Consider the following 26822-nt stretch of genomic DNA (forward strand, 5'->3'; position numbering starts at 1 on the left):
AAAATATGCAACAGAGAAATGGAGGTCCACAACCAAAAATTGAATGGCCTTCGCCATATTGCTACAACGGACAAAAACTAAAACGCGGTTGACAGCCCAGGCGTCGTTCACTAGAACGACCGATAACTCAGACAGCAAACCCAGATGGGAACATAAACAGTCAAAAAAAGGGCATTCCATCAGGCAATGGCAGACAGTTAAAAATTGGGCACAATGAGCACAAAGTGGTGGAGAATGACACTTAACAAATGGTGATGGCTAAGAAGGCAGTGACCAATATGCAACCTAGTTAAAATGACCTCTTCATGGAAGGAGGGCCGAGAGGAGGTCGTCCAAGCTGCTGGAGAGGCTCAATAACCCAGGGCTTATTCCCATGAAGGAGGGACAAATGGCGATGCGAAAGTGACACCACTTCCTGATAGATGACAACACAGAGATCATCAGAGGGAATGTAAGAACTAGTGGCCTGAAGTACAAGGACTGCAGCCTTGGCAGCAGTATCAGGAGTCACATTTAATGTCAGACTGACATGATCAGGAATCCACATAAACATCACAGTGGTTTCATCAACGGTGAGCAAGTGAAAGTTTTCCTGGACCTGTTGCACTAAGGGATGGGCTATGTACAGTGCATAGAGGCTCAGAAGAGTGCTGAGGGAAAGTGAGCAGATGACACAATTGACAACGAAGGCACAGCCGACACCATGGTCAGTCTGAGAGCCATCAGCATACACACAGATACTATCGCGAAATTCTGTGCGAGGATCATGAAACTGAAGGCACTAGAACAATGCTGGTGTAGTGTCCTTAGGAAGCAAATGAAGGCCAAGCTGAACACGGGCTGCCTCATGAAGCAAAGGTGGTGAAGAATTCACACCCACCAAGAAAGTTGCAAGGAACGTGAAGTTAATCTGCTGGAGCAAGAGCTGAAAGCAAACTCCAGGAGGTAACAGAGAAGAGGGACACAACTGGCAATCAAAGGAGTCATCGAAGGAGGTGGCACAGGATGGGTGGCCACGCATGACAGACAAACTGCATGCATATCAACTGAGGAGAAAGTCACTATGTTAGGACAGCAGTAGTTCAGCAGTTTCTCCATACAGACTCTCAATGAGGCCAGTGTAAAAGGTGCCAGTGGACAAATGGAGGCCACAATGGAGAATAGTACTGAGACAGCATAAGAGGGACAGATGTGCAGATGCGTAAACAAAGAACCTATCATAGTTTATTTTCGAAAGAACAAGGGAATGGTACAAACAGAGGAGGACGGTTCGATGTGCACCCCAGGAAGTACCACTGAAGACACATACGACACTGAGAAACCATGTACAGTGGGCTGCCAGGTAAGACATGTGGTAAGACCAAGAGAGTTTCCCATTGAGTGGGAGCCCCAGGAATTTCGTAGTTTCAATGAATGGAAGAACAACAGGCCCGAGATGTAAAGATGGTGGGAGAAACCAATTGCACTGATCTTGTCAGTGGAAAAATGAAAGCTATTGTCAATGTTCCATGAGTAAAGACAATCGAGACATCATGGAAGACGTCACCCAATGAGATAGATCCGTGAAGATTGGCATTGGTGGCAAACTCATCAACAAAAAGGGAGCCGGAGATGCCCAGCGGGAGACAGACCATTACAGGGTTAATGGCGATAGCAAAGAGGACAATGCTCAGGGCGGAACACTAAGGCACACCGTTTTCCTGGATAAAGTTGTCCAACAAGGCAGAACCCATACATACTTTGAAAACTCACGTCTTTTAAAAATTCCTTAAGGAAACAGCGCAGGCAGCCACAGAAGCCCCACATATAGAGAGTACTGAGGGTACCAATCCCTCAGCAGGTGACGTAGGCTATCTCCAAATCGAAAAACATGGCCACAGTCTATGATTTCTGAAGAAAACCATTCATGACATGGGTGGACAAAGTGAAAAGATGGTCAACTGCAGAACGGCGCACTCGAAATCTACACACTGCAGTGGTTAGTAAATTATGAGACTCGAGCCACCATACCAGCCGGGTATGAGTCACATGTCCATCACCTTGCAAACACAGGTGGTGAGAGAAATGGGGCGGTGGCTAGAAGGAAGGTGTTTGTTCTTACCAGGCTTAGGTATGGGTATGACAGTGGCTTCATACCAGTGTCTGGGAAACATGCCCTCTGTCCAGATGTTGTTGTACATATTAAACAGAAAGTGCTTGCCCGCAAGAGAAAGGTGCTGCAACATCTGAATGAGAACAGCGTCTGGCCCTGGGGTGGAGGATCAGGATGAAGTGAGAGTGTGATCTAGCTTCCTCACAGTAAAGGCAGCACTGTAACGCTCAAGATTCTGTGAATGTAAAATTAGAGAGATTCGAGCGCGCACACAGGCTTTCCAGCAGTCGTTCTTCCCACGAACCATACGCGACTGGAACTGAAAAGGGAGGTAATGACAGTGGCACGTAAAGTGCCCTCCACCACACACCATTTGGTGGCTTGCAGAGTATAAATGTAGATGTAGATATAGATGTAGATGAAATGCCGACCTCGGGTGGAAGGTCAAAATGGGCCAGGAAGAAATTCAAAAGCTCAAAGCGGTCATGAGGATGCTGTTTTTTTTCCTGAAGGCAGAGTACAAGTGGACGCTGTGATTCTAGAAGCAGCCATAAATCTTATTCACTGGATAGAAGGCCACGAACATTTCATTGGAGGGGAGTCATGATGAAAAAATGAAGGGGTGTCAAGTCAGCAGCTGCCGAGTGCCACTCTGTGAAGACTCGCTGCTACAGGGCACAGAGACAGGAGGAACCTGCTCCATGAAGTCCACCTAAGTATTGGCTTTCTTCTGCTGTTAGCGTGCGGGGTCCAATGCAGAAAAACGGTTGGCAGAGTGCACAGGCAACAAGGAGGGCAGCCAGGCGAAGGTAAAATGTGGCAACACTGTAGAAGAGTCGGCGAAGGAGAAGACTGTTTGCCTTTGTTGAACTTCTTCGATCTATTCCGATTAGCAGAAATACACTCAGGTTTTGGTTGGCTGGAGGGATGTAGGAATTTTCATGGGACTATACCTTCTGTTCTTCCCAGCCTGTCAGTTGCGTAGCTAGTTACTTTGCCCCATGAGATGAGAGTTTGATGGCTTGTTGTGCAGCTGGACGAGGGCACTGCGATGCTACCATAAGACTGGGCGATTTCACATATTCAGAGCTGAATCTGAGGTCGCAAGTCTGCATGGCTATATACTTCATGGAGCGAGATGTAACAATAACAGTACTGTAAGTACCAAATGGTAGAACACAGGGTTTGCGACTAGCCAGACTAGCCAATGACTTGCAAGCAACCGGATAAGGAACTTTTTCCTTTACCCGGATAACATGGACAGTCCACTCACTGAGATACACGGGACAATCTCGAGAGGAGGTGGCATAGTCACCGGTGCAGTTGACACATCAGGGAGAAGGAGGCGCACAATCACCCTCTTGCGCATCCCTAACACAGGTTACACATTTGGCCGGGTGTCGACAAGACATGAGTGTGGTTGAAATGACAACGCTGGTGGCAGCGCATGAGGGTCAGAACATACGGTCGGACTGTGAGAACCTCATAGCCTGCTTTGATCTTGGACAGAAGCGCCTCTCTATCAAAGGTGAGAAGGTACTAAGGTGGCATCTATCTTTTCATCACCCGGTGGACGGCAATGACACCCTGATCAGAGAGGTGTGTTTGGATTTCGGCCTCAGTCAGACCATTGAGCAGCCTATATAACACCACATGAAGCATTCAGAGTTCTATAGATCTTGACACGAATGGGATAGCCCTGGAGAAGTGAAATGGCAAGCAGTTGTTGTGCTTGAGAATCAGAAGTAGTCTCCAAAAGCAAAGTGCCATTCTATAAATGAGAGCAGGATTTCACAGGGCCGGCAACTGCATCAACATCTTTCTGAATAATATACGGATTTACTGTAGCGAAGGACTGACCGTCTTCAGTAACTGAACCCATGAGGAACCGTGGTGCAGCTGGGAGGTTCTTTGAATCGTTAGCCTCATTCGGTTTAGGTTTTTTAGCAGTTGATTGGGAAGTGAAGATGATTGGCTCATTGCGAGAAAATCCCCCATGATTGCCAGTGTCTCTGATGGCATGCTCCTCCACACTGGGGGCCCCTTCACAAGGGGGCACCCCGCCTTAGGTGATTGTTCAAACATCAGGTCACAACTCCCAGACACCTGACAGAGAGGGACCAATCAGCAATTTGGGAAGGTAGTGGCTCAGGCAGTCACCCTTCTCTGGTCCTGATCTGTACCAGGGAGTACATGCGAACTCCACCTGTCGACGCGGGGCTGGGAATTACGAATTGTCCAGTCACCTGTTACATGTCAGACGCGTGGGCCGGCCTTCAGGAGCGCACAGGGAGGAAGAAGAAAAAAGAAGAGCCTCCAATACCAAGCAGATGAAGGATAGGAGAAGGTGAACGAAGATAGGAAAAAGGAATGAAAAACAATGGTGAGACCGTTCTTATGTCAGCTACAGACAGTGTGAAACATTTCCAAAAACACCCCAGACATGTTCTCCAACAGATGGGAAAAGGAATAGCAAGAGGATAGACATGCACCACAGAAGGGAAAGATGCTGCAAAAGCTGATGCCCCATGGTAGACTGGTAGATTTCTCCTCCGTGTGAGGAAATATGTTAAGAACGAGGGTTGACTGAAAACTAATGCCTCCACCTTCGTAACTCTTTAAAAATTGGCAGCATTGGTATGTGGCAGGTACTGGCTTGTTCCATAGCCTTAGCACTGAACAGTTATGTTGTACAGTGTAAAGTATGGAACCCTGTGCAGACAGTCGGTCAATGTGATTTAAGGAACATGCAGTCATTGAATTCTTGACAGCAAAAGGTGTCACACCAAAGGAGATTCATCAGAGAATGAAAGCAGTTTATGGTGATTGTGTTGATGTGAGTACTGTGTGCCGTTGTTTTGGTTTAGTTTAGTTATGTCATGTTCTGTAGATCATTTTTACAATTATTTTATCGATATGATGTGCAGCAAGTCAGATCACGAGATATATATACACACATGAATAGTGCTAATATTAATTTTACTGAAATTGTTAGTTCTACACATGCAAATGCATTTAGAGGCACAAATTTCTTACCAGTTCTGAAACAGAAACTCGTCCATAGAACAGAAGGAGTTGTCCAAAAGAAATGATTTTAATCTAGATTTAAAACTTGGTCTGCCACCTGCCAGACACTTTATGTTGTTGGGCAAATGATCAAAGAACTTTGTTGCTGAATGATGTACTCCTTTTTAAGCAACTGACAGCTTCAATAACGGATAGGAAAGGTCATTGAACATATGAACATTACAGTTCTTCGCGAATTGAGATGGATTATTTATAACTAATTTCATTAGTGAATATATGTACTCTGATGGTGCAGTTAAAAAACCTAATTCCTATAATAGGTGCCTACATGATGTCCTTGGGTGAACACCACTAATTATTCTCTTTTGTGCAATCAATACTTTATGTCTAAGTGGTGAGTTACCCCAGAAAACTATTCCATAAGACATTATTGAGTGGAAATATGCAAATTACGTTAGGAGGCTGATCTGTTTATTACCAAGACTAGCAATTATACGAAGAGCGAAAGTAGCTGAACTTAATTGTTTGAGTAGCTCAGTAATATGCTTCTCCCAGTTCAAGTTGTCATCAATGTGAACACCCAAAAATTTGGAGAAATCTACCCTGTTAACTGAGCCCTGTTCATATGCTACATCAATTGTTTGTATGACTCTACTCGGTATACAGAACTGGATATAGAAGGTTTCCCCCCCTTCCTCAAGCCTGTAAGGTGCTATATGTATTATTTCCATTAACTGTCCATCATGATCAGATAGCCCATTAACAACTGGGTACACATTAATTGTTTCTGCCTGAACACTGTCTGAAAATGTTATCGATCAGTGACCTACTATCCTGTTGCACACGAGTTGGAAAATTTACAACAGATACTACACTGCAACAACCAAACAAAGATTATAGCTCATTTTTCCTATTTGTGTCTTTTAAGAAATCTACATTAAAATCACCACAAACCACTAACTGCTTCTTTTTGTCTGACAGGTAGCTCAATAATAACTCTAGAGTTTTCATGAATAACTGAAAGTTACCTTGAGCGGATCTGTAGATTGTCACAATTACTATAGAAGTATATTGCAGTAGCAACTCACAAACACATGCTTCAAGGATCTGATCTACACAAAAACTATTACGTTCCAATATTTTTTATTTGTGTCCAGTTATTATATCAGTAGCAACTCCTCCTTTTTCCATGTTGACTCTTCATGAATAAGATGCTAATCTGTAATCCCTTAAATTTAACTTCTCCATCCCTGTGGTTACATGGTGTTCAGAGAGACACAAAACATCTATACTTTCAGAATTTACCCCATTTTCTAGGCATACAAGAAGCTCATCTATCTTATTTTTCAATTCTCTAATGTTCTGATGAAATACACAAATTTTATTTCTTTGGATACTGTTGCAGACATTATGGCACTGTTCTGCTTTAATTTCTTTTAATATTTTGTCTGTAACCTGACTCTAATCTAAACATTGTGTCCCTCTGACTCCAGTAATCACAGGTATTTTGTCTTGTATGCATGTGGCCCTCCTTACATTTTCTGCAAGAAAATAAACTAATCTATCTTTTCCTCTCCTATTCAGGTTCAGGTCATGACTAGTGTAGCCCCACCTCCCAATCACATCAACAGGCACAGCACAGATATGAGATTTAGTTTATGCCAACAGTAACACCTCCGGCTCTCTCTTAACACAGTTGACAGCCATATTAACCCAAGGCCGGTCATGGCACTGCAAAACATCCACAAACCCCACACGAGTGTGAGATGCCGCTGCTCCTATTACATCCAGGTCAAACCTAATACTATAATCCGAATTGCTAGCCAGGCTGTTTTCTGCTGCTCCCACCATCAAAATCTTTGCACAAGACCCCTAGGTTTTCTGTAACCTGACTACACTTAGCACTAGGTTCCACAATGCTTGTGACTTGCTACTCGACTCCCAGCCTAACCTGTAGAAACTGGCCTCCGCCTCTCCCATGACTGCAACCTAACAGCAGAACTCTTTTCTTTCTGCTTGACTTTACTCCTGACCTAGCTTCACAATTGTTACTATGAGTCCGCTCCAGCCTACTTTGCTCAAACACTGTTTGAGGCTCTTCTACTTCAGGTAACAGATCAAACTGATTGCTCACTGGAATCTGAAATTTGATTTCTGGGGTTTTCTGCTTCTGACTACAACTTGTTACCTGTTACCAGCTCCCATTGTCTCTTTCCCCCTTCAACCTGCCTAATTCGAAGTACACCATTTCTAGTCCAGCCTGAAGGACACAAATCTTTTTTCCCTGTTTCACGATTTTCTTGCCATGGCTACATAAGCGAGTAAGTTTAAAAGATGTTGAGGCGGGAACATTGCCGTGTGTGACAAACAAAGAGTTGGATGTCTTGTGACAGCAACCACTGAATTTCACAAGCAAAATGTTGACAGGTTGATTCAGAACAATCACCGTATCATTCAGAGAGAAACTGCAAGCACAACTGGCATTTAACAAGAACGTGTGGGTCACATCATTGCTTTGTTTGGCTATCAGAGGGTCTGTGTACGATGAGCTCATGTGTCACCACAGCAGAACTTCAGAGACTGAATCTCACCACCATATGGCATCCTCCATACAGTCCAGATTTAGCACTGTTTGAGTTCCATCTGCTCTCAATAATGAAAGATGATCTGTGGGGTTATCATTATGCTTCTGATGAAGATGCTGACGGAACTCTGAGACTGTGGTTGCGGAAACAGAGTGTCGACTTCTTCCGTGACGGCTTCAGAAAACTTGTTCATAGTTAGCAGAAATATATCCAACTGGCTGGTGATTTTGTGGAAAAGTGAATATTGGCAATTAAAGATCACATTCTAAGGATTATTTCTGTGTTTGCATTATTATAATATTTCCATCCAAACCCAAATAACAAAGGTGGAGGCATCACTTTTCATTCAACCCTCGCACTAACATCAACATCTTTTGTAATGAACTATTGTTAGATTGAGAAAGTAAAGCAAATGATATATGTATTTCATTAAGATCACATTTGTTATTTTATTTCAATAAATCAAAACACAGTTGAGATAAAAATATGTGGGTCCTTGGAGTAGAAAACAGATTTGAAATACCTTCACTGATTTCAGAAATAACCTCAGGAAAAAGTAGGTCTCTTGAAACAAGTGTACAAGGCAGGGAAGATTTGTGCAAATCAACACTATAGGTGACCACCAATAAAATGTTGGTTCTGCTATGTTCATTATTGTCATATATTAGTCACTGTGTTAGGCCTATTATTTTACAGGTATTAATACCAGAGAAGGAAAGTTGCTACTCACCATATCGCGGAGATGCTGAGCCGCGATAGGCACAACAAAAAGATTCACCAACACCTTCAACCTATTACCCGGAACCTATCCTCCTATATAAAAGATACCAACCATTTCCTCGACCAACTCTCCACAGTTCCTGTCCCTTTACCACACGGTGCCCTGCTCGTCACTATTGATGCCACCTCCCTGTACACTAACATCCCTAATCCCTATGGCCTTACTGCTATCGAACACTACCTTTCCAGACGCCCTATGGATTCCAAACCAACACCCTCCTTCCTAGTCTCCATAACCAACTATATCCTCACCCACAATTACTTCTCCTCCGAAGGCATTACCTACAAACAAATCCGCAGTACGGCTATGGGCACCTGCATGGCACCATCCTATGCTAACCTATTCATGGGCCATCTAGAGGAATCCTTCCTAAAAACCCAGAATCCTAAACCCCTCACTTGGTTCAGATTCATTGATGACATCTTTGCTATCGGGATTGAAGGCGAGGACACTTTATTCACATTCCTCCAGAACCTCAACAACTTTTTCCCCATTTGCTTCACCTGGTCCTACTCAATCCAACAAGCCACCTTCATAGATGTTGACCTTGACCTCAGAGATGGCTACGTCAGTACCTCCACCTCCATCCATATCAAACCTACTAACCACCAGCAATACCTCCACTTCGACAGCTGCCACCCATTCCATACCAAGAAGTCCCTTCGGTACAGCCTAGCCATCTGAGGTCATCACATCTGCAGTGACGAGCAGTCCCTCTCAAAATATACCGAGGGTCTCACTGAAACCTTCACTGACCGTAATTATCCTCCCATCCTTTTACAAAAACAAGTCTCCCACCACTTCCCAAAGTCCCACAGTCCAGCCACAAAGGAGCATTCCCTCATAACTCAGTACCCTCTGGGATTGGAGCAACTGAGTTACATTCACCACCAGTGTTTCAATTACCTCTCATGCCCCGAAATGAGAAATGTCCTGCCCACCATCCTTCCCACCCCTCCTACCTTGGTATTCCGCCATCCACCGAACCTACACAATTTACTCGTCCGTCCTTACACAACCCCTCCCTGCTCCCAATCCCTTACCTCATGGCGCATACCAGTAATAGACCTCGATGCAAGACCTGTCGCTTACATCTTCCTACCACCACCTACTCCAGTCCGGTCACTAACATCACCTATCCCATCTAAGGCAGGGCTACCTGTGACACCAGCCATATGATTTAGAAGCTAAGCTGCAACCTCTGTGCTGCATTCTATGTAGGCATGACAACCAACAAGCTGTCTGTCTGCATGAATGGCCACTGACAAACTGCGGCCAAAAAACAAGTGGACCACCTTGTTGCTGAACACGCTGGCAAACATGATGTCCCTCGTTCCTGTAATCCTACTGGCCTCAACCTTCATTAGTCACTGTCCTCACCCATCATCAGCCTCCTCCCTGTTCCCATTCCAGCACTACACAGCCGCCATTTCGCCGCCACACCCAGTCTTTTAATTTCTTTTATTTCTCTCCTTTCCGCTACTACCCCTTCCCCCCTCTGCACCTTCTCTCCTGCCCTCCGTCTAAACTGCAACACTTCACTGTCCGCCACTCCCACCATACTATCCTTCTCCCTCCCCGCCACAGCCTCCTCCTTGCCCCCACCCAGTCGCCACTCCCATCATGCACTGGTGCTGCTGTGCGCAGTTCGCAGCTCTCTGAGACTGCAGATGTGTGTGCAAGTTGCGTTTACGTGTGTGTGTGTGTGTGTGTGTGTGTGTGTGTGTGTGTGTGTGTGTGTGTACTGCTGACAAAGGCCTTAATGGCCGAAAGCTTTAATCGTGTGAATCTCACGACTCAGCATCTCCGCTATATGGTGAGTAGCAACTTTCCTTCTCTGGTATTGTTACATTCCATCCTGGATTTTCCATTGTTCAATTTTACAGGTATTGTGTGATTTTTCTTTCGAGATATGTATGAGTACATAGTGTACAAACCAGCAGTCGCTGCCACAATTATCTTCTTATCGTCCATTGTTTCTAATATATAAATTATTTTCCAAGTGCCAAAATGTACTAGAATAAATAAAATGTCTATAAAGTGCCGAACTGTACAATGTACTTGCAGTGAGACAGTTGCAATTCCTGAAACCCAGTGCCTGTGGCCTTTGGCCTGCCAAGGAGCACTGCAGTCCTGGGTCCTTGGATAAACCACAAAAATTCGCCACATTATGTCACACACAAACAGACCCGGACTGCTGGCAGATTGGTGAGACTAGATCCAATGGGCAGGGCTTTCACATTAGTGGGAAACATTGGGCTTCAGATTGGCAGGCCTGATCCGTTAGATATACCCATACAAATGGCCTGCGGTTTTGGCTTGTCATGGAAGTCCACTCATGTGGCCAGCTATTCACATGTCACAGACACCATGTTGATGAAATAAGAACGTGTTTACCAATCCATGCAACAGATAACTTGTGCAAATATTCTGAGAATCAATACTAAAGAGGATAGGTAGCAACTCACTGTAAAGACGATCGCTGAGCCGCAGACAGGCATGTACAACAGAATCACACACTCCCAACTAAATTTTCGGCCATAGCTTTTGTCAGAAAACAAGAGCATACCCACATTCACACAGTCACTCAGACACAACTCATTCATACATGACCACCATCTCTCGCTACTGCATCAACAATCTCTGAGAATTAGATCCAAACAAACCAGTCCTCCTGCCTCTCGTCACCATCTGCTAGGCTAGTGGCAAGAAGTGGTGGCAGTACTGACTGCAAGCTGAGGGGAGTGGTACAAAGGGGAGACGCAGTAAGAATGAGAGAGTTGGAAAGTGGTGCATGTACTCAGCTGTGCCTAGCCATTGATGATGCACGAGACACCTCAGTAAACAAACCTTTTCATCTACTGAGGCAAAAACATGATTCTCCCCCCCCCCCCCCCCCCCCTTTTTCTTTAACAAGTTTCCCTGACAGGTTTGAAATTCCCTGACATTTCCTGAATTCCAGAAGTTGTGGCAACCTGGGTAAATGGCCAATAAGTGGTCATATTTTCACAGAGAACATGTATTTTATTTCTAACCTACTGACACATTGCAAACAATATCGAATATGGCCCACAGAACAAAAAATCTGAACAAAAAGTTTTACTGAGCTAATATTGTATCTGATGTGGCATACATGACATTCTTAGGGCTAGCACTTACATATATTGGGTGTTATCAAAATACTCTAACATTTCTCGGACGACAAGAGACAGTGTGGTATTGGGTTGCAAGGCTCACACATCTCTTCAACTCAGTTAACTTGCATGATGTGTGTAGCTGATCCTCTTCTCTGGGTAATCAGCTATGTCGGTCTCCCAAAAGTTTCTTCTTTGAAGACTATAGCTGGTTAAAGGAATTTATTAAACTACTTCTCTATCCATGAAATAATTTGGGTACTCGTAGAATACTTTTCAGTTCAATCACTATATTTTTACATTCCACAGACAACAACTCCTGCAAGCTAACTTAGTCCTTAAACACTAGACTCATTTACTACACATATTCAAATATCACTGGTTTGATAACCAAATAATTTATGAACATCATACATGTGTCTTGCTTCATTCACAGCCAAGACATGAATTAAGTTAAAAGTCTCTAATCTCAACCCAGTCCAATACATGAATGTGCACAGAAATCTATATTCAATTGTTCATTAATCTTTTTACAATCAACACAGACATTAAAGAGCACAGAATACTACATAAACTTTTCTAGTTCTTCTCTACCCATACATGGAAACTCTGTGGACCATACAGCCGATACTTGTCTGCCGTCGTTTGACCGCTGCATCCATCTTTTCCTCATAACAGTTTTTTGACCTGCACATACAAATAGGCGATGCGCAGTAGGGCATATTCGTTTCTCCCACTCACCTCTAAAATATTGGGTGTTCGAAACGGTGGAAGGCCAAGTGGTTCTAGAATTTATTCCGAAATTCTCAAAGCACTACAATACATAAGATAATTACAAGAACATATCATAGATGAAATATCATGGATATACAGCGAGAAAGCCACAGACCATGAATTGAGACCCAGGCAACTCATTAGAGCATATTTTCCCATAATCACTTTTCCAATCCACAGACAATTAATTGGTATCTATTCCTCCAGCATTTTTATATGATGGTTTCTCCAATCAACAAACAACTTGTTAATATCTGTTTTACCGGCAGGTGCTACACCATGTGAGTGTACTGTGTGAGAAAAACAAAGTACTCAACTTACAGAAACAAGATCTCAGTATTAACGGTATCAAATGTCTTGTTCATATCAAGCAGTGTCAAGATAATTGTTTGTCTATAGCTTGTTTGAGGAAGATGGTCACTTTGATTAATGCAGTTCTTCTGCTGTAGTGTTAGAGAGCCTGACTACGTTACATTCCTTCAGCAATTCATGAGTAACATTACCTGTAGGTTTATGGTACTTTTGATAATACACTAATTTTCTGTAGTCAAATAATGTTTTTTATCATTCTTAGGCAAAAATAAACTTAAGTTCTAAGCTCATTCCATAATTACATACTGACTAAGAAAATATTCTCATTATAGTTTCACATAATGTGTTTAGAAAAATATGTTCTACAAAGGGTTATCTAGTACATATGGTTATTAATAATCTATCGTAACTTGAGAGCTGACTTGTGTCAAGAAAATGTAGTTTAGTTTGTGAGCATCTTCGTCTTTCCTATGACAACTAGTTTTGTCAACACAAGTTGCAACATTTAGCTTCACCACACAATTATGATACAACTACTACTAGGTTGCAGGGGTAATGGAAAAGCAAGATAGCTGATGCAAATTTTTCCGGACCAAGCCACTACGTGACGAAGGGACCCACCCACCACCTTCTCTTGTGCCACACAGAAATCAGTCTCTTCTTTTTTGCATATAATTCTGATGCACTGTATTCAGCAAGAATATCAAACATCAACCTTTTAAATTCAAACACTGAGTCTCGAAGAATACACGAGGTTATAATCGAGGAGACATTGCCCATGTTTGGCTAGTGAACTATTATTGACTGGCGACTTGTTAAGTCACCCAATAGTCAGCGCAGCCACCACACCACACTAACACACACAAAATGAGATCACCTACTGGATGTGAGGAGAGGAGAAGTGGCCTTTCAACGATGGGAGTACAGGTAGGGGTGAAAGCATTTCGTGAAGTGCTGAAAATATACTTTTCATGCAGAAGACGTGCTAAGACAGAGATGTCACACAGAAATAGAACAAAGGTTTTGTAATAGCACATTTTAAAGACTTTCACATTTAAATCTGACACGATACATCTGCAACAATTACACACACTACTCACGTATATACATTGTGCTATACACACCACACACTGTACATCATAAAGCTTGGCAGCAGTGACAGAAGGCATGAAACGAAACTTTAGCACCTGAGCTTTCTTTCAAATTTACATTTTACACAGTGTACAGAAATTCACTGAGCCAACTTCCAAAAAACTTTTAACATCAACTGGGAAAGTAAACTCACTTTTTAACATCTCTGTTTCTTTCAGCAAGCCTAAAACAACACTTTAATGGTGGTGAGCATATGACATGCAGCTTGTAAGAAAAGCATTACACAGTAACAAAAATGGTGCCAAAGTTTGTCATTAAGCAGATGTTTGCATTAATGCTTGCGGTTTAACCACTTAGCTGCTGTGATGTTTTTGTTTAATCCAACATGTTCATCAGTTTGCTCTTTTTTTCTGGTAAGCACAAAGAATCATTTCTGAAAAATGCATATTTTGAACGCATAATTTGTGGTTGTAACATGTCAAAAACTAGCTTGATTACCTTGTACCCCGATACCAATCTCAGTTTTTACTTGCTGTTACAAGCCTGCAATTTTTTAAGAACCGAAGAAATTCGTTACAGGGTGTATACTCGGACAAGAAAAAAAAATTCACAAATTTTTTCCAGATTTCCTAGTTAAAAATATACTTTTTCCGAGGTGAAAATACACTTTTTCTGTCTTAAGTGCCAGTATATTTGCCCTCGGAACTGTAAACCTTATCAATCCTTTGAATGGTTAAGGTTTTATACACCAGTGTAGCGCTTCCCAGCACTTTAGAAACCAAACCCCAGAAAAAAAGAAAAACACGTTTTGGAAAGATCTTTGATGTAGAGCAACTTGTACACTGCATATTTTCATATTACGACATACAGAATATTTTCATATTATGGAAGTATATATTTGAATTCCATCAAGCACAGCACATTAGTTTCTGAAGCGCTGAATCAAGATTGCAATGCACTTCTGTAAGCCAATCATAGCTCGTGTCACATGATCTCGCCAGCTGATGATAGCAGATATTCAGAGCATAGGACATGTGATGTAGTCAAGACAATAGCAGCATCACTGTTACGTAGCCTAAACACACAAATTGGAAAAGTTAATGGTTTAAAATGGTATACATAGCGTAACTACAAGGAAAGCTAAGCTTTCACTTATAATATTGGTCTTTCTTGCATGTGTTCCATTTTAAGATACATCAGACAAATGTGTCACAAAAATTTTAAATAATGACATAAATGTCTGGTCTTCTGGGCTCAAAATTGTTCTAAGTGGCTGGCCCTCAAAGTGTTAAGCTTTAAATTAGAATCAAACACTCTGTTATGTTCGCACATGTAACATAATTCATCTTGAGTAAAATGAAATTTACTTTGAAAGTAATGCTTTTTTCAAACCAACATTCTCAATATTTTCCCGCGACCTGTTCATTTCAGCAGTTGTCAGAGAGCGCCAGGAAACAACGTTACTGTGCATGTGCAGCTACAATGACATAGGAAGCCCATATATTCGTATGTATATAGCATTAAGAGAGCTTACATTACGCCATAAATGAGACACAACATCAGAGGATATTCCAAGAGCATCAGAATTTCATAAATCGTACTAAAATGCATAATTCAGCTCAAAGGGCACATTCGTATGTCCAGATTCACAAATAACTAGGCCCCAGTATGATATTAAGCTTTTCATCGTGGTTTTCAGGATGCAAATTTTCTTGGAGTACCACTACTGTATTATCCAGTGCTTTGGTTATGGCATAATGCCAGAAGCGCCAGAAGATAAAAACGTGCACTTGAAATTCAGCAAATAGTTGACACTAGCCAACAGTGTTTCAAATAAATTAACTGCCTCTGCGGAAAAGATTAGTAAAAGGTAAATTTCTTAGGAAATTAACAAAAATAACTTCATTGTTCTGCAAGGCAATTACTGCATGACTGCCAAAAACCTGGAAATGAAAGAAAATCATAAAACTGAAGCTAATAACATATTCTAGCTTTCCATAATTATGTGTATGTATTTTAATTCACTTGATAACTCCTGGCCACAGAAATCCGTTTTGTTTCATCTGATGTGAGAGCTGTAAACGAAGACGAAACAGTAAAACACAGGTCACATGGAGGCTACTCACCTCCCCACTACAGCTCAGACTGCTCTGCGCATATGCGAATCTGGCAGCTTAGGCGCGCCAGAAAAAGTTTTCCGGTAACATCTGGCTGCTTGTTGCTACTGCCAATACAGCTAACAGCCGCACTTCAAGTAGCCAGAAGCAGAACAAGGTACTGCTCATACACAACTCAACTGCGCATGAGCATGAGCCTGCTGGCAAGTGCTCAAACGAATCTAATGTAAACAGCTGTGACATCACGTTCATTGGAAGCAGTTTGTTGTTATGAAGTATTGCATATTTTTCACCCTAAAGCCTTTGGCACATTTTGCTGTTAGCAGACACTTGCGTGTGCACTGTGTTTTGTTGTTGTAAATGGCACATTTCCTTTGCAAGTTAAGTTTTATTTTGGCTTTTTTCTTCCTTGTTTATATTTTATTGTTGCAGTATTATACTGCAGAAGGGGGCTAAATTAAAATTCTTTGTTAGAGTATCAATTCTTACCAGTCAAAATTGCACAAATTTAACTGAAAACTAAAACAATGAGACATTCCAGTTTTGGATTGGGATTTTCCCAGTTTTCTCCCAGATGAAAAGATTCCCAGGTTTTTTCCTGACGTCCCGGTGCATATACACCATGCGTTATCATAAATTATTGTATAAAACATCATATCGTACATTTAATTACCTTCGCTTGCACAGATTTTATACAAAGTATTGGAGAGCGTTGCGACTTTTAATCACATACGTCAATTATACAAGTTTTTGTTCATATTTTGGGGTGGTTTCAACATTTTCCTCAACTCTGCATTTTCCTCAGTTTTGTGTTGTTTTCATCTGGATCACACAAAAACGTAAAAGAGGGGTTTGACTTAAGTAATGTGTTTATAGAAACATATTCTACAAAGGGTTATTTTGTACATGTGATAATTAATAATCTACCGTAACTTGAGAGCTGACTGGTGTCAAAAAATGTAGTTTAACTTGTGATTATCTTTGCCTTTCCTATGACGAAGCTGCACTTTTTTCCTTCCACAAAGCTATAGGGTTTCATCAGTTCACATTTACATCTGATGATGTGGCTGGAAGCCTTGAAACTGACTATCTTGAAACAAAATTGTACATAATTTAATTGCAACCTGAAGCAAATTCATTCTTATCCTCAGTTTATTGTAACAGTGCTTTCCTAAGGTTCCTTAAAAATGGAAAACTTAAATGTGGGTACACATTGCCTTGTTGTGTTTTCCAGTACAAATTGTGAGTACTGCTTATTTTATGAGGTGCTGAAATATGCAGGTACTTTATGTATTCAACTTATCAATTTGGAATTTTGTTTTAAAATTTACACACAATTATAACTATAAAACCAGTACCAACTGAAAATAAATATACAGCCAATACAGAATAGAAACATTTTTGTCATCCATGTTCATTCTAAAGAAAAGCCACATATTTATTACAAAGGCACACAAAATCTAATTACAAAAAAGACAATGTATAATTCTAAGAAAAATATTTAAATCACTTAATACAATATTCATCATCACCACCACCAACATTATTATTATTATTATTATTATCATTATTAGGAGCAGCAGCAGTACTGCTAAGCAATTTCATTCATACTGTAATTACTATGCCATTACCATTATGGTTATTACATACTGTTCAGGTACTACATATATTGCAATGGTAACTTACTAAGGATGTTTGGTTTGACTTAAGATACGGGCTAAAGCTCCTGACCTTGCCCAGTGAAGTAAATGCCTGAAAAAATAAATAAGAAAAAGAAGAAGAGTTTGAAAGTACACAAAAACCTCATTTATCTGGCCCCAATTAACATTGATTTCTGGTTTATATGAATCATTTTTTTTTTTTCCTTTTCCTCCTTAACATGAAAATGTGCAGGGTATAGTACATGTACTGTTGTTATGTTAGCACCACAGATAACATTTGACATCAGCAGTCCTACATTTCCAGCTATCATTGTTATGGCTAGTTAGGATCTGTTCCTCAAAGTGTTGCATCAGTATTGTTCTTTTGTTACCATGTTTTGAGAGTGTGTGAGTGGCTTCAAAGCAAAAGAAAGTGGTTGTTTCAATGGGCAAAATGGAAGCACTAAACAGAGAAAGGTGAACTGTTGAATATAGCAGCAAAAATGTTGCAAATATGGTGTATGGACATCAATTGTGTCAGACTGGAAGAAGAACCAAAACGAATCTGAAAACTTTTGCTTCAAAATGGTGACTAAAGACAGTGGCACAGTACAATGAAGAATGCAAGAAATTAAACACTGGAAGACGAATTATTCATTTGTTTCAGTGAGAAAAAGAGAGCATTGTATTCTGATATCTGGTCCTATCCTGGAGGAAAAGGAACTAAACTTAAACAGCAAAAATTCAATGGCAAACTTCACAGCCAGATGAGGTTGGTTGGAAAGATGTAAAGGTCATAATGGCATACGCCAGCTTTCAGTTACAAGTAAAATTTTTACGAGGGATGCAGATGCTGTGAAAAATTTCACCAAAAAGAGTTTGAATAACTTATTTCCTCTGAAATCTTATCCCCACACCAGATTTATAATGCAGATGATTCTGGACTTTGTCAGGTGTTACCCACTAAGGTGCTGGCTTCCAAACTAATCGCTTGCAGCAATACACAGAAACAAATACCCTCCCCTGTTGTTAGGGAAACCAAAACATCCAAGTTTACTGAAACATGTTAGTAAGCCCCGTTTGCCAACTGTCTACAACTCACAAAAAATGCATGGATGGACAGCGGTATTTTTAAAAAACTGGTTTCATGATGATTTTGTGCCAAGTGTCAGAAGATATTTTGAGGAAGAGGGTCTTCTGCCAAAGGCCATACTGTTTATTGACAATGCACTTTCACATCCAGGAGAGAAGTGTTAGTGGTGACATCAGAGTGAAGCACTTCCCTCCTGACATAAGGTTCTTCTACAAGCAATGGATCAAAGTGTACTGGAGAACATCACACATGTGTCCAGGAAACAGTTACTGGGTAAATAAATCGAAGAAGAAGAAGTTGGTGTGATTTCTGTATAGAAATCAGTACATATCAAAGATCTGGTTTTTATTGTTGCATCTTCTTATGATCAAATTGCTGAACTATCACTGAAGTGGTGGAAAACCATATGGCCTGCTAATTGTGATTCCACCGGTGAAGTCTGTGAGGTTGTCAACACTGCTGAATTCCTTGAAATGTCAGCAAACATTACTGGTTGCTCAGATGTACATGATAGTGATCTTGCAGCATGATGACTGATGACGAAATTTGTACTGTCTCCTGTTCTACTACTAAGAATGACAGTGATGATGAAGGGGACAACGAAACTAGTGTTTCAAGTGAAGAAATAATCCCTCAAGCAGAGGCAATGGCACTGCTGGAAAACTAACGGTTTATCTAGTACATCAGCCAGAAACAGCTTCAGCCAAACTGACGGTAGTAAAAGATTTTTGCAATTGTGCTGCTCTCTTATGTTGCACAAGTTTGAAACAAAAGAGACTTACACATTATTTCAGAAAATAAACGTAAGTTGACTACAGTATATATAGAGTTTAAGTGCTGAAAAAGTGTTTCTTGTTAGTGTCAAAATAAAACATTTATACACTCCAGTAAATATTAGGGTTTTAGCATTTACAAAAATATTTCCGGATTTGTCCAGATGATATCTGGTCCCACCTACTCAGGATAAACAAGGTTCTTGTGTACTTAGTTTTGTTCCCCTTACCTTAGATAATTCCTATAGAGACACTGAACATCAGTGCATGAGCTGCTAGTGTTGCATTCATGCAAGTTAAATTATTGACAATTATAAATAAATTAATGACAACTCACCCAATATGCCGACATAATCTAAAAGTGAATATGGCGTGTGATCTAGAGGAGCTGCTATTAAGAAGTGTTGGTCTTGTATGACGATTATTAGTTCCCTTGCATAAAAGGTTGCCAACATCATCCATTGTTTTCACTGGTACAGACATCAGGCCTCGAATCTGAAAACCTTAAGTTCCGTGACTATACAATATTTATTCAGCAAATTAAAAATTAATAGAACTTAACGTTATCATCTCATTTCTCTTTAGTTGTATGACACACACAACATCAGCCAATGTATAACCTCCTGTTCCTAACCAATCAACCCCCTGCCCCCAAAACAAATGCTGGCACACACACACACACACACACACACACACACACACACACACACACACACACCTGGAATAAATAAAGTAGTTGGAACAGGGTCAAACAGTACATAACAACTGTAGATTAAATGTATCTCAAAACAATCAAAGACCAATTTCCTGAGGTTGATAGATGAATATATGTACAAACTACTAATTTATTTTTTCTGTTTTTTTATAATTGTAAGAAATTCACCAAATAATTAGTGTTTATATATACCAACATTTTATCCCTCTTTCTACCCTCTGTTTTGTCTAGATTTAGGCACAAAAAAGACATGACAGCCCTTACAATTTTCTACCAGACCTGGTAATTAGAAAACAGTAATCTGAAAAGAGTGTTGACATGCAGTAGAGACAAAATAATATCTCTTCCAGTTTTTCAGTCTTACATATTCCCAAGCATTAGCAGAGGTCGCATGAGAAGATGTTAAGGTAATGGAGCAGTGAGATGCAAGACTTATAAACAGGAAGCTTCAGATTTGGAGAGCCTTGACTGACCTTGATTTAAGCTTCTTCTGGGTTTCTCTAAATCACTACAGCCTTTAAAAATGGGGGAGGGTGCAGGGGGGAGGGGGGATGCACCATACTATTTAATTACAGCTGGCAGAAAAACAATCAAAATTTACACACAAAAATAGGAGCATATGTGTAAAACACAAGGTAATAAGTCAAAGTATTTTGCATAAACAGTGCTGACCAGCTTTAATACAATCTATTTGGTCACAATCTGACCATCCCTGTGCCACCTGTACCAAAGGAGAACAATTATATATCACATTCATACAATAACTGCGCATAGTTCCACATAAAACGTTTTCATGAAGTATATATGCATTACACACATAGTGTCAGTTACACAAAGAATATAGTTACAAAACTGTGCATTTCACATCCGCAAAATTGATCAAAATACTTGAGATACAACAATCACACACTTCTGTCTACCAATGTGAACTACCAGCACACTTAAAACAACCCTACTACTTTGTCCAGCTACAATTGCCCAAAGGCACTATGTTACAGGTTGTAGATATTCCAAACGTTTTCACTGCTGATACACTTTGACCAACAGATTGAGGCATCAATATTACTCTAAAACTCAAACCATAGCAGGGCCTAGGCTTTACATTAATTAGTTCATCATTAGAGAGCAATAATTACCCACGTTAAAGATTAATGTACCATCTGTAAAAACACTTAAAACATACAGGTAAGAATGCTTCAAATAGTAAAAGCAACTCATAAAAATACAAGGAAATTATGAAAGGAGAACACTTAAGTGTAAAACAAGGAAAGAGAAAAATTTTGTATGCTTATGGGAGTTCTCAATTTATCATATGGAGCAGAAAGTTGGAGGACACAAAGATTCATGCCAACAAGAATCATCAGAAATGAAATGTCCAAGATCTGTGAAACACTGCACTAGGGAAGATAAAATTATAAAAAAAGTAATAAGAGAAGAATTAGGGATACAACTGATAACCCAAAAGGCAATCAAATACAAAGAACAATGGACAGAATATGTATTTCATATGCCACCACAAAGACTTCCTAAATTAGCAATGGATTATAAACCACAGGTCAAGAGAAGTGTCGGTAGACCGAGGAAGAGACAGTGAGGCCGGAACAGCTTCTAGGCCTAACCCTTGAGTAGCAGAAGATGAAAAAGGCAATACATAATCCAGGGTGTCTACATGGACAAGGAAAACTAATTCCCGGATTTCCCAGTTGAAAATAGACTTTCTCCCTGGTGAAAATATGCTTTTTCTGTGTTAAGTGACAGTATACTTTTTCTCGGCACTTATCAATCCTTTTATGGTTTATGGTTTTATACACCGGCGTAGAATTTCCCGGCACTTTAGAAAATGAAACTCGGGGGAAAAAAACATATTTTGGAAAGATCCTTGATGTGCAGCAACATATACATTGCATACTTCCATGTTACGAAGGTATAAATTCGAATTCCACCAAACACCACATGTTACTTTGCGAAGCATTAAAATCAAGATTGCGACGTGCTTTTGTAAGCCAGTCACAGCTCATGTCACATGATCTCGCCAGCTGATGACAGCATTTGACACGTGATGTAGTCAGCCAATAGCAAGATCACTCTTAAGTAGCGCGAAGACACAAATAAGAAAAATTAATGGCTTAAATTAATGTACAATTGTTGCTACGAGAAAATCAAAGCTATCACATATAATATTGGTCTCTAAGATTAATAAGCTGCAAGAGAAGCTAAGCTTCCATATATATTATTGATCTTTTTTGCGCGTCATACATCACATAAATGTGCAAGTAAAATTTTTTAATAACGACGTAAATGTCTGATCTTCTGGGCTCGAAACACTTCATATGGTCGTCCCCAAAGAGTTGATTTTTAAATGAGAGTCAAACGCTCTGTGATTTAAGAAATTCGTCGTACACTCTCACATAGTTTATCTTACATAAAAAGAAATTTACTTTGAAAGTAACGCTTTTCAAAGCACTATTCACAATATTTTTCCGTGACCTATTAGAAAGGTATGTTTCAGCAGTTGCCAGAGAGCGCCAGATAACAGGCGTCACTGCACTTGCGCAGCTACCATAACGCAGGAAGCCTGCATGTTCGTGCGTGTGAAACATTAAAAGATCTTGCATTAAAACGATTCTGATTTAAAAAACTGTCACGTCACGCTCATTGGAGGCAATTTGTTGTTAAGAAGCACTGCACAGTCTTCCTAAAGCCTTTGACACACTTTGCTGTTGGCAGACGCTTGTATGAGCACTGTGTTTTGTTTTTGTATATGGCGCATTTTCTTTGTGACTTAATTTTTATTTTCGTTCTTTTCTCTCGTTCATGTTTTGTTACTGCAGTATAATTCTGCAGAAGCAGGATACAGCAATTTTTTTGTCAGAGTATTGGTTCTTACCAGTCAAAATCACAAAAATTTAACTGAAAACTAAAACAATGAAAAATTCCCGGAATTCAAAAAGATTCCAGGGCTTTTCCCGGTTCTCTCCCGGATGAAAAAAATCCCGGGTTTTTCCTGGATCTCCCGGTTGTCCCGGGTTGTAGACGCCCTGATAATCATTCATAACTGAACTATATTCTAACTTTGAGCTTGTAGACAGCTGTCACTGTACTTAGCACAGCAAATTACTAGCATATCCGATTGGAACCAACACATTTATTGCACACACACTAACAATGGTAAATATGTAACATGAACTCTCGTACAAGATAATACAGGAAGTAAAAAATTCAGAATGCAATAGTTATACCATAGCTATGAAAAAGATTCTTTAAAAAGTGAGACAAAGTTTCAAAACTCTCACAGCCACACTATACTCATGCCAGGAAAACAAAATCTGCAGTCCAAAATCGTGTGGTAGCAGATGTTGGTTAGGCTTTACCAGGGTTTCGTCTTTGTTGTTGTCACACTGTATTGCTGAAAGATGCATTCCACTCAAATGAACAATTCCTTAGGATAGTTGTCCAGAAAGGCAGTATTCATAACTTAGGTGAAGCATTCATTTGTGAAGATTTCTCAGATTTTCTATCTTTGATCAATTAATGTTTGCCAACATTAGGTCTGAAAGCACATGCTCCACAGTTACTTTGGCTCTCATACGAAATGGTTTCTAGTGTCTATTATGATTGGTTTGGCTCTTGCTGCCACTGGCCTTAGACAAGTACATTGCTGTCTTGTAGTTTACATTGTAGTTTCATACATTCATTCTTGTGGTTTGGAGATATCCCACTGTTTAGCCTTTGAAGCCACAGAGCCTCCTGACATGTTGAGGACACAGCCACATAACTGTTACTGTTAGCTATTTCTTGTTTAGCCAGATATTCCTGCTGCTTGAGATTTAAACATATCCAATTATCAACTTTCTGTCCTTGGAATCTCTGCTCAATCTGCATCACAATAACCTATTATGTGGTAGTCTTCTAATTTGGAAAACAGTAGTTTCATTAGTTTCGAGCTCCCACGTATACAGTGGTTTCCATTATATGCACAATATTTTGACAACTGAACGCTGAGAGTAGGGTACTTCCTAAAAAGTCAAAATCTTATGGCATTGGGGAATCTTATAGTATTGGGGATCAAGCAATGAATCTTCTAACCACATACTTGCTGAATCACAAGCAAAGCACTAAATTGTCATACAAACTAGATAATAAAATCATGAACTCCCAGTCCACTAGTCAACCTGTATTACAAGGTGTACCACAGGGCTCAATCCTTGGACCCTTTCTCTTCCTTATATATATTAACGACATTGCACAACCCATTAACTCCCATAATGTGAGCTATGCAGATGACACGTCAATCTTATTCTATGGGAGTGAATCTAATGTGCTAGAATCTCTTGCTAATAGTGGTGTAATAGAAGTAACAAAATACTTCAATGATCAGGGACTCAAGGTGAATGTCACCAAATCTCAACTACTGACATTTAAAACGCAGTTCTCACCACAACAATATGAATAGTGTGTGTAATGTCTCTGCAACAGAAATTGGTAACTGTAAATTCCTGGGTGTGTATGTTGATGAAAATTTGCGGTGGACGTGCCACATTAATTTCGTTTGTGGAAAAGTCAGTAGTGCCATATATCTCCTCAGCCAGCTCGCAAAGATAGTTCCTAGCCAAGCACTGAAATTAGTATATTATGGAACACTTTACCCCTTTCTCAGTTACTGAATTGAACTATGGGGCTGTGCAGCTGATGTACATTTAAAAAGAATACTACTACTACTACCACAGAAAAGAGCAATAAGGCACATACATGGGATGGGACATAGAGATTCATATCGTGTTTGTCCAGCACAAATATCTGACAATATATTCTCTGTACATCTTCAAAATAGTTGTATTAAGTCAACCAACAGAAGCTATCAAGGACAGTGATGTACATGATCACAACACTAGAACCAAGTGTAACTATTTCCTTAACAGAGCAACGTTAAAAATTACTGATAGAAGTCCATATATCAGGGGTTTGATTTGGTATAACAAACTACCAAACTCTCTAAGAACGTATACGGGAAATGTTTTTAAAACAAAATTAAAATCTTTTCTAATAGAAAAATGTTTATATTCTTTCAACGAATTTTAAGATAGTGATTGTAGCATGAGGCATTAGCATATCAGTTGTAATGTGATAAATGTAAAAAAATAGACATAAGAAGCAACAGCTACAGAATATAGTGTATTTTATAAGTGTAATTATAACCATAGTATTAAGTCTGACATTTGCAAAAGCCATCATTAAGATGGCTCCAAGGTGGGGGGGAGGGGAGGGGATGCTATTATGTATACTCGAGGCTACCTGGCCTCCAGTCAGGTTTAATTATTGTTGATACCATATAATAAATTATAGCTGAGGCAAATTCAGATATAAATAGCATGCCTGACTGACAACAGTTCACAGTCTGGTTGGAACCCAAGTGTAGTGAGTACATGGAACAGGGAAACTCGCAGCACCTGAAAATGATTACTAGGTTGGTCATCAAAATATTGTGCGTATAATGGAAACTAAAACTCAGCTGCATACCTGGAAGCACAGCAGTCAATTGAGCAAAGAAAGAAAAGCTGAGAAATCTTTACAAATGAACACTTCACCTACAACAAAATTGGTACGAATACTGTCTTTCTGGATAACTATCCTACAGAATGGTTTGTTTGAGCAGAATGCATCTTTCAGCAATGTGATGTGGCAACAACAAAGACAAACTGAATCTTCTCTTTGATAAGAAGGATCACAAATCGGTTAAAGTTGTGTGAGACTAGATATCGCAGCCAGTCACCTAGCAATCATATCAAAACTTTAAAGACACCATAATAAAGCACTTGTCAGTGCCAAGGGAACAACATATGCAACGCATTTTACATGAGGAAGCCATCACAAATTGAAGCCCCTCAGAATTATTAAGGCATCTACATAATTTGGTGGGTCAGAACCTTTTTTCAGAAGCCATATTGTGCATGATGTGGCTCCGCCAATTTCCATCAATGATTAGTACCATTTTGGTGGCTTATGACAGTTTATAATAACTGACTATTGACTAGAGCGGAGAAAGAGGACACAATTTCCCATTTTTCCCCTACTGCAGCACCCACTCAGAATAAGTGTTCTATAACGAGCTCAGCCCTGGGTGCTTTGTCACGGTGATGTTATAGAAAGCAACATATTGCAAGTTCAAACTGATGCCAGATGTGCCGAAACAGATAAGGAAAACAATAAACTTTTGGGCACATTAAGAGATCTACAGTGCCGTTTCAGTATTTTAGAAGAGAATATCGCTGTCTACTGCTGCTCAGAGGATGTTCAACCCACACAACAACAACAACAACAACAACAACAACAACAACAACTCTAAATCGAGAGTCAACAAAAGTCACACTTCCTCAATATGCTGGTATTGCGTAAAATTTGGATATCAGGCCAGGAGGTGCAAACAACTGTGCTGTTACCCAAATGCCAAACGCAATCACTAGGAGGCGTTATCAGCTGCAAACAACAGTTAAATCACCCCACACACTAAATGAAAGCAAGTCATGACAACTCCACCTCCTCATGGCGTTCATACCCACAAGTATTAAGTGCTTCGGTAAAGCGTAACTCTGCTAAAGACATAGTGAACAGCATCAAGTAGGTCAGACATTAGCACAGTGCCCCCTCAGTGGACACTGTCAGCAGGGGCGCACAAATGATACAATTATT

General features: G+C 40.2%; 1 protein-coding gene across 7 annotated transcripts in view; it reads right to left on the reverse strand.

Moving 5' to 3' along the window:
• The window catches only part of LOC126412234 (kinesin-like protein Klp61F), a 298109-nt gene that overhangs the window by 136730 nt on the left and 134557 nt on the right, over window positions 1-26822 (reverse strand). For all 7 annotated transcript variants that reach the window (XM_050081728.1, XM_050081745.1, XM_050081762.1 and 4 more), the window contains one exon: window positions 19758-19923. In XM_050081728.1, the coding sequence (XP_049937685.1) occupies window positions 19758-19923 (166 nt within the window). The remainder of the gene's footprint in view (window positions 1-19757; window positions 19924-26822) is intronic.

This window comes from Schistocerca serialis, chromosome 1 (genome assembly GCF_023864345.2).
Source record: "Schistocerca serialis cubense isolate TAMUIC-IGC-003099 chromosome 1, iqSchSeri2.2, whole genome shotgun sequence".
In the NCBI taxonomy this organism is placed as follows: Eukaryota; Metazoa; Arthropoda; class Insecta; order Orthoptera; family Acrididae; genus Schistocerca; species Schistocerca serialis.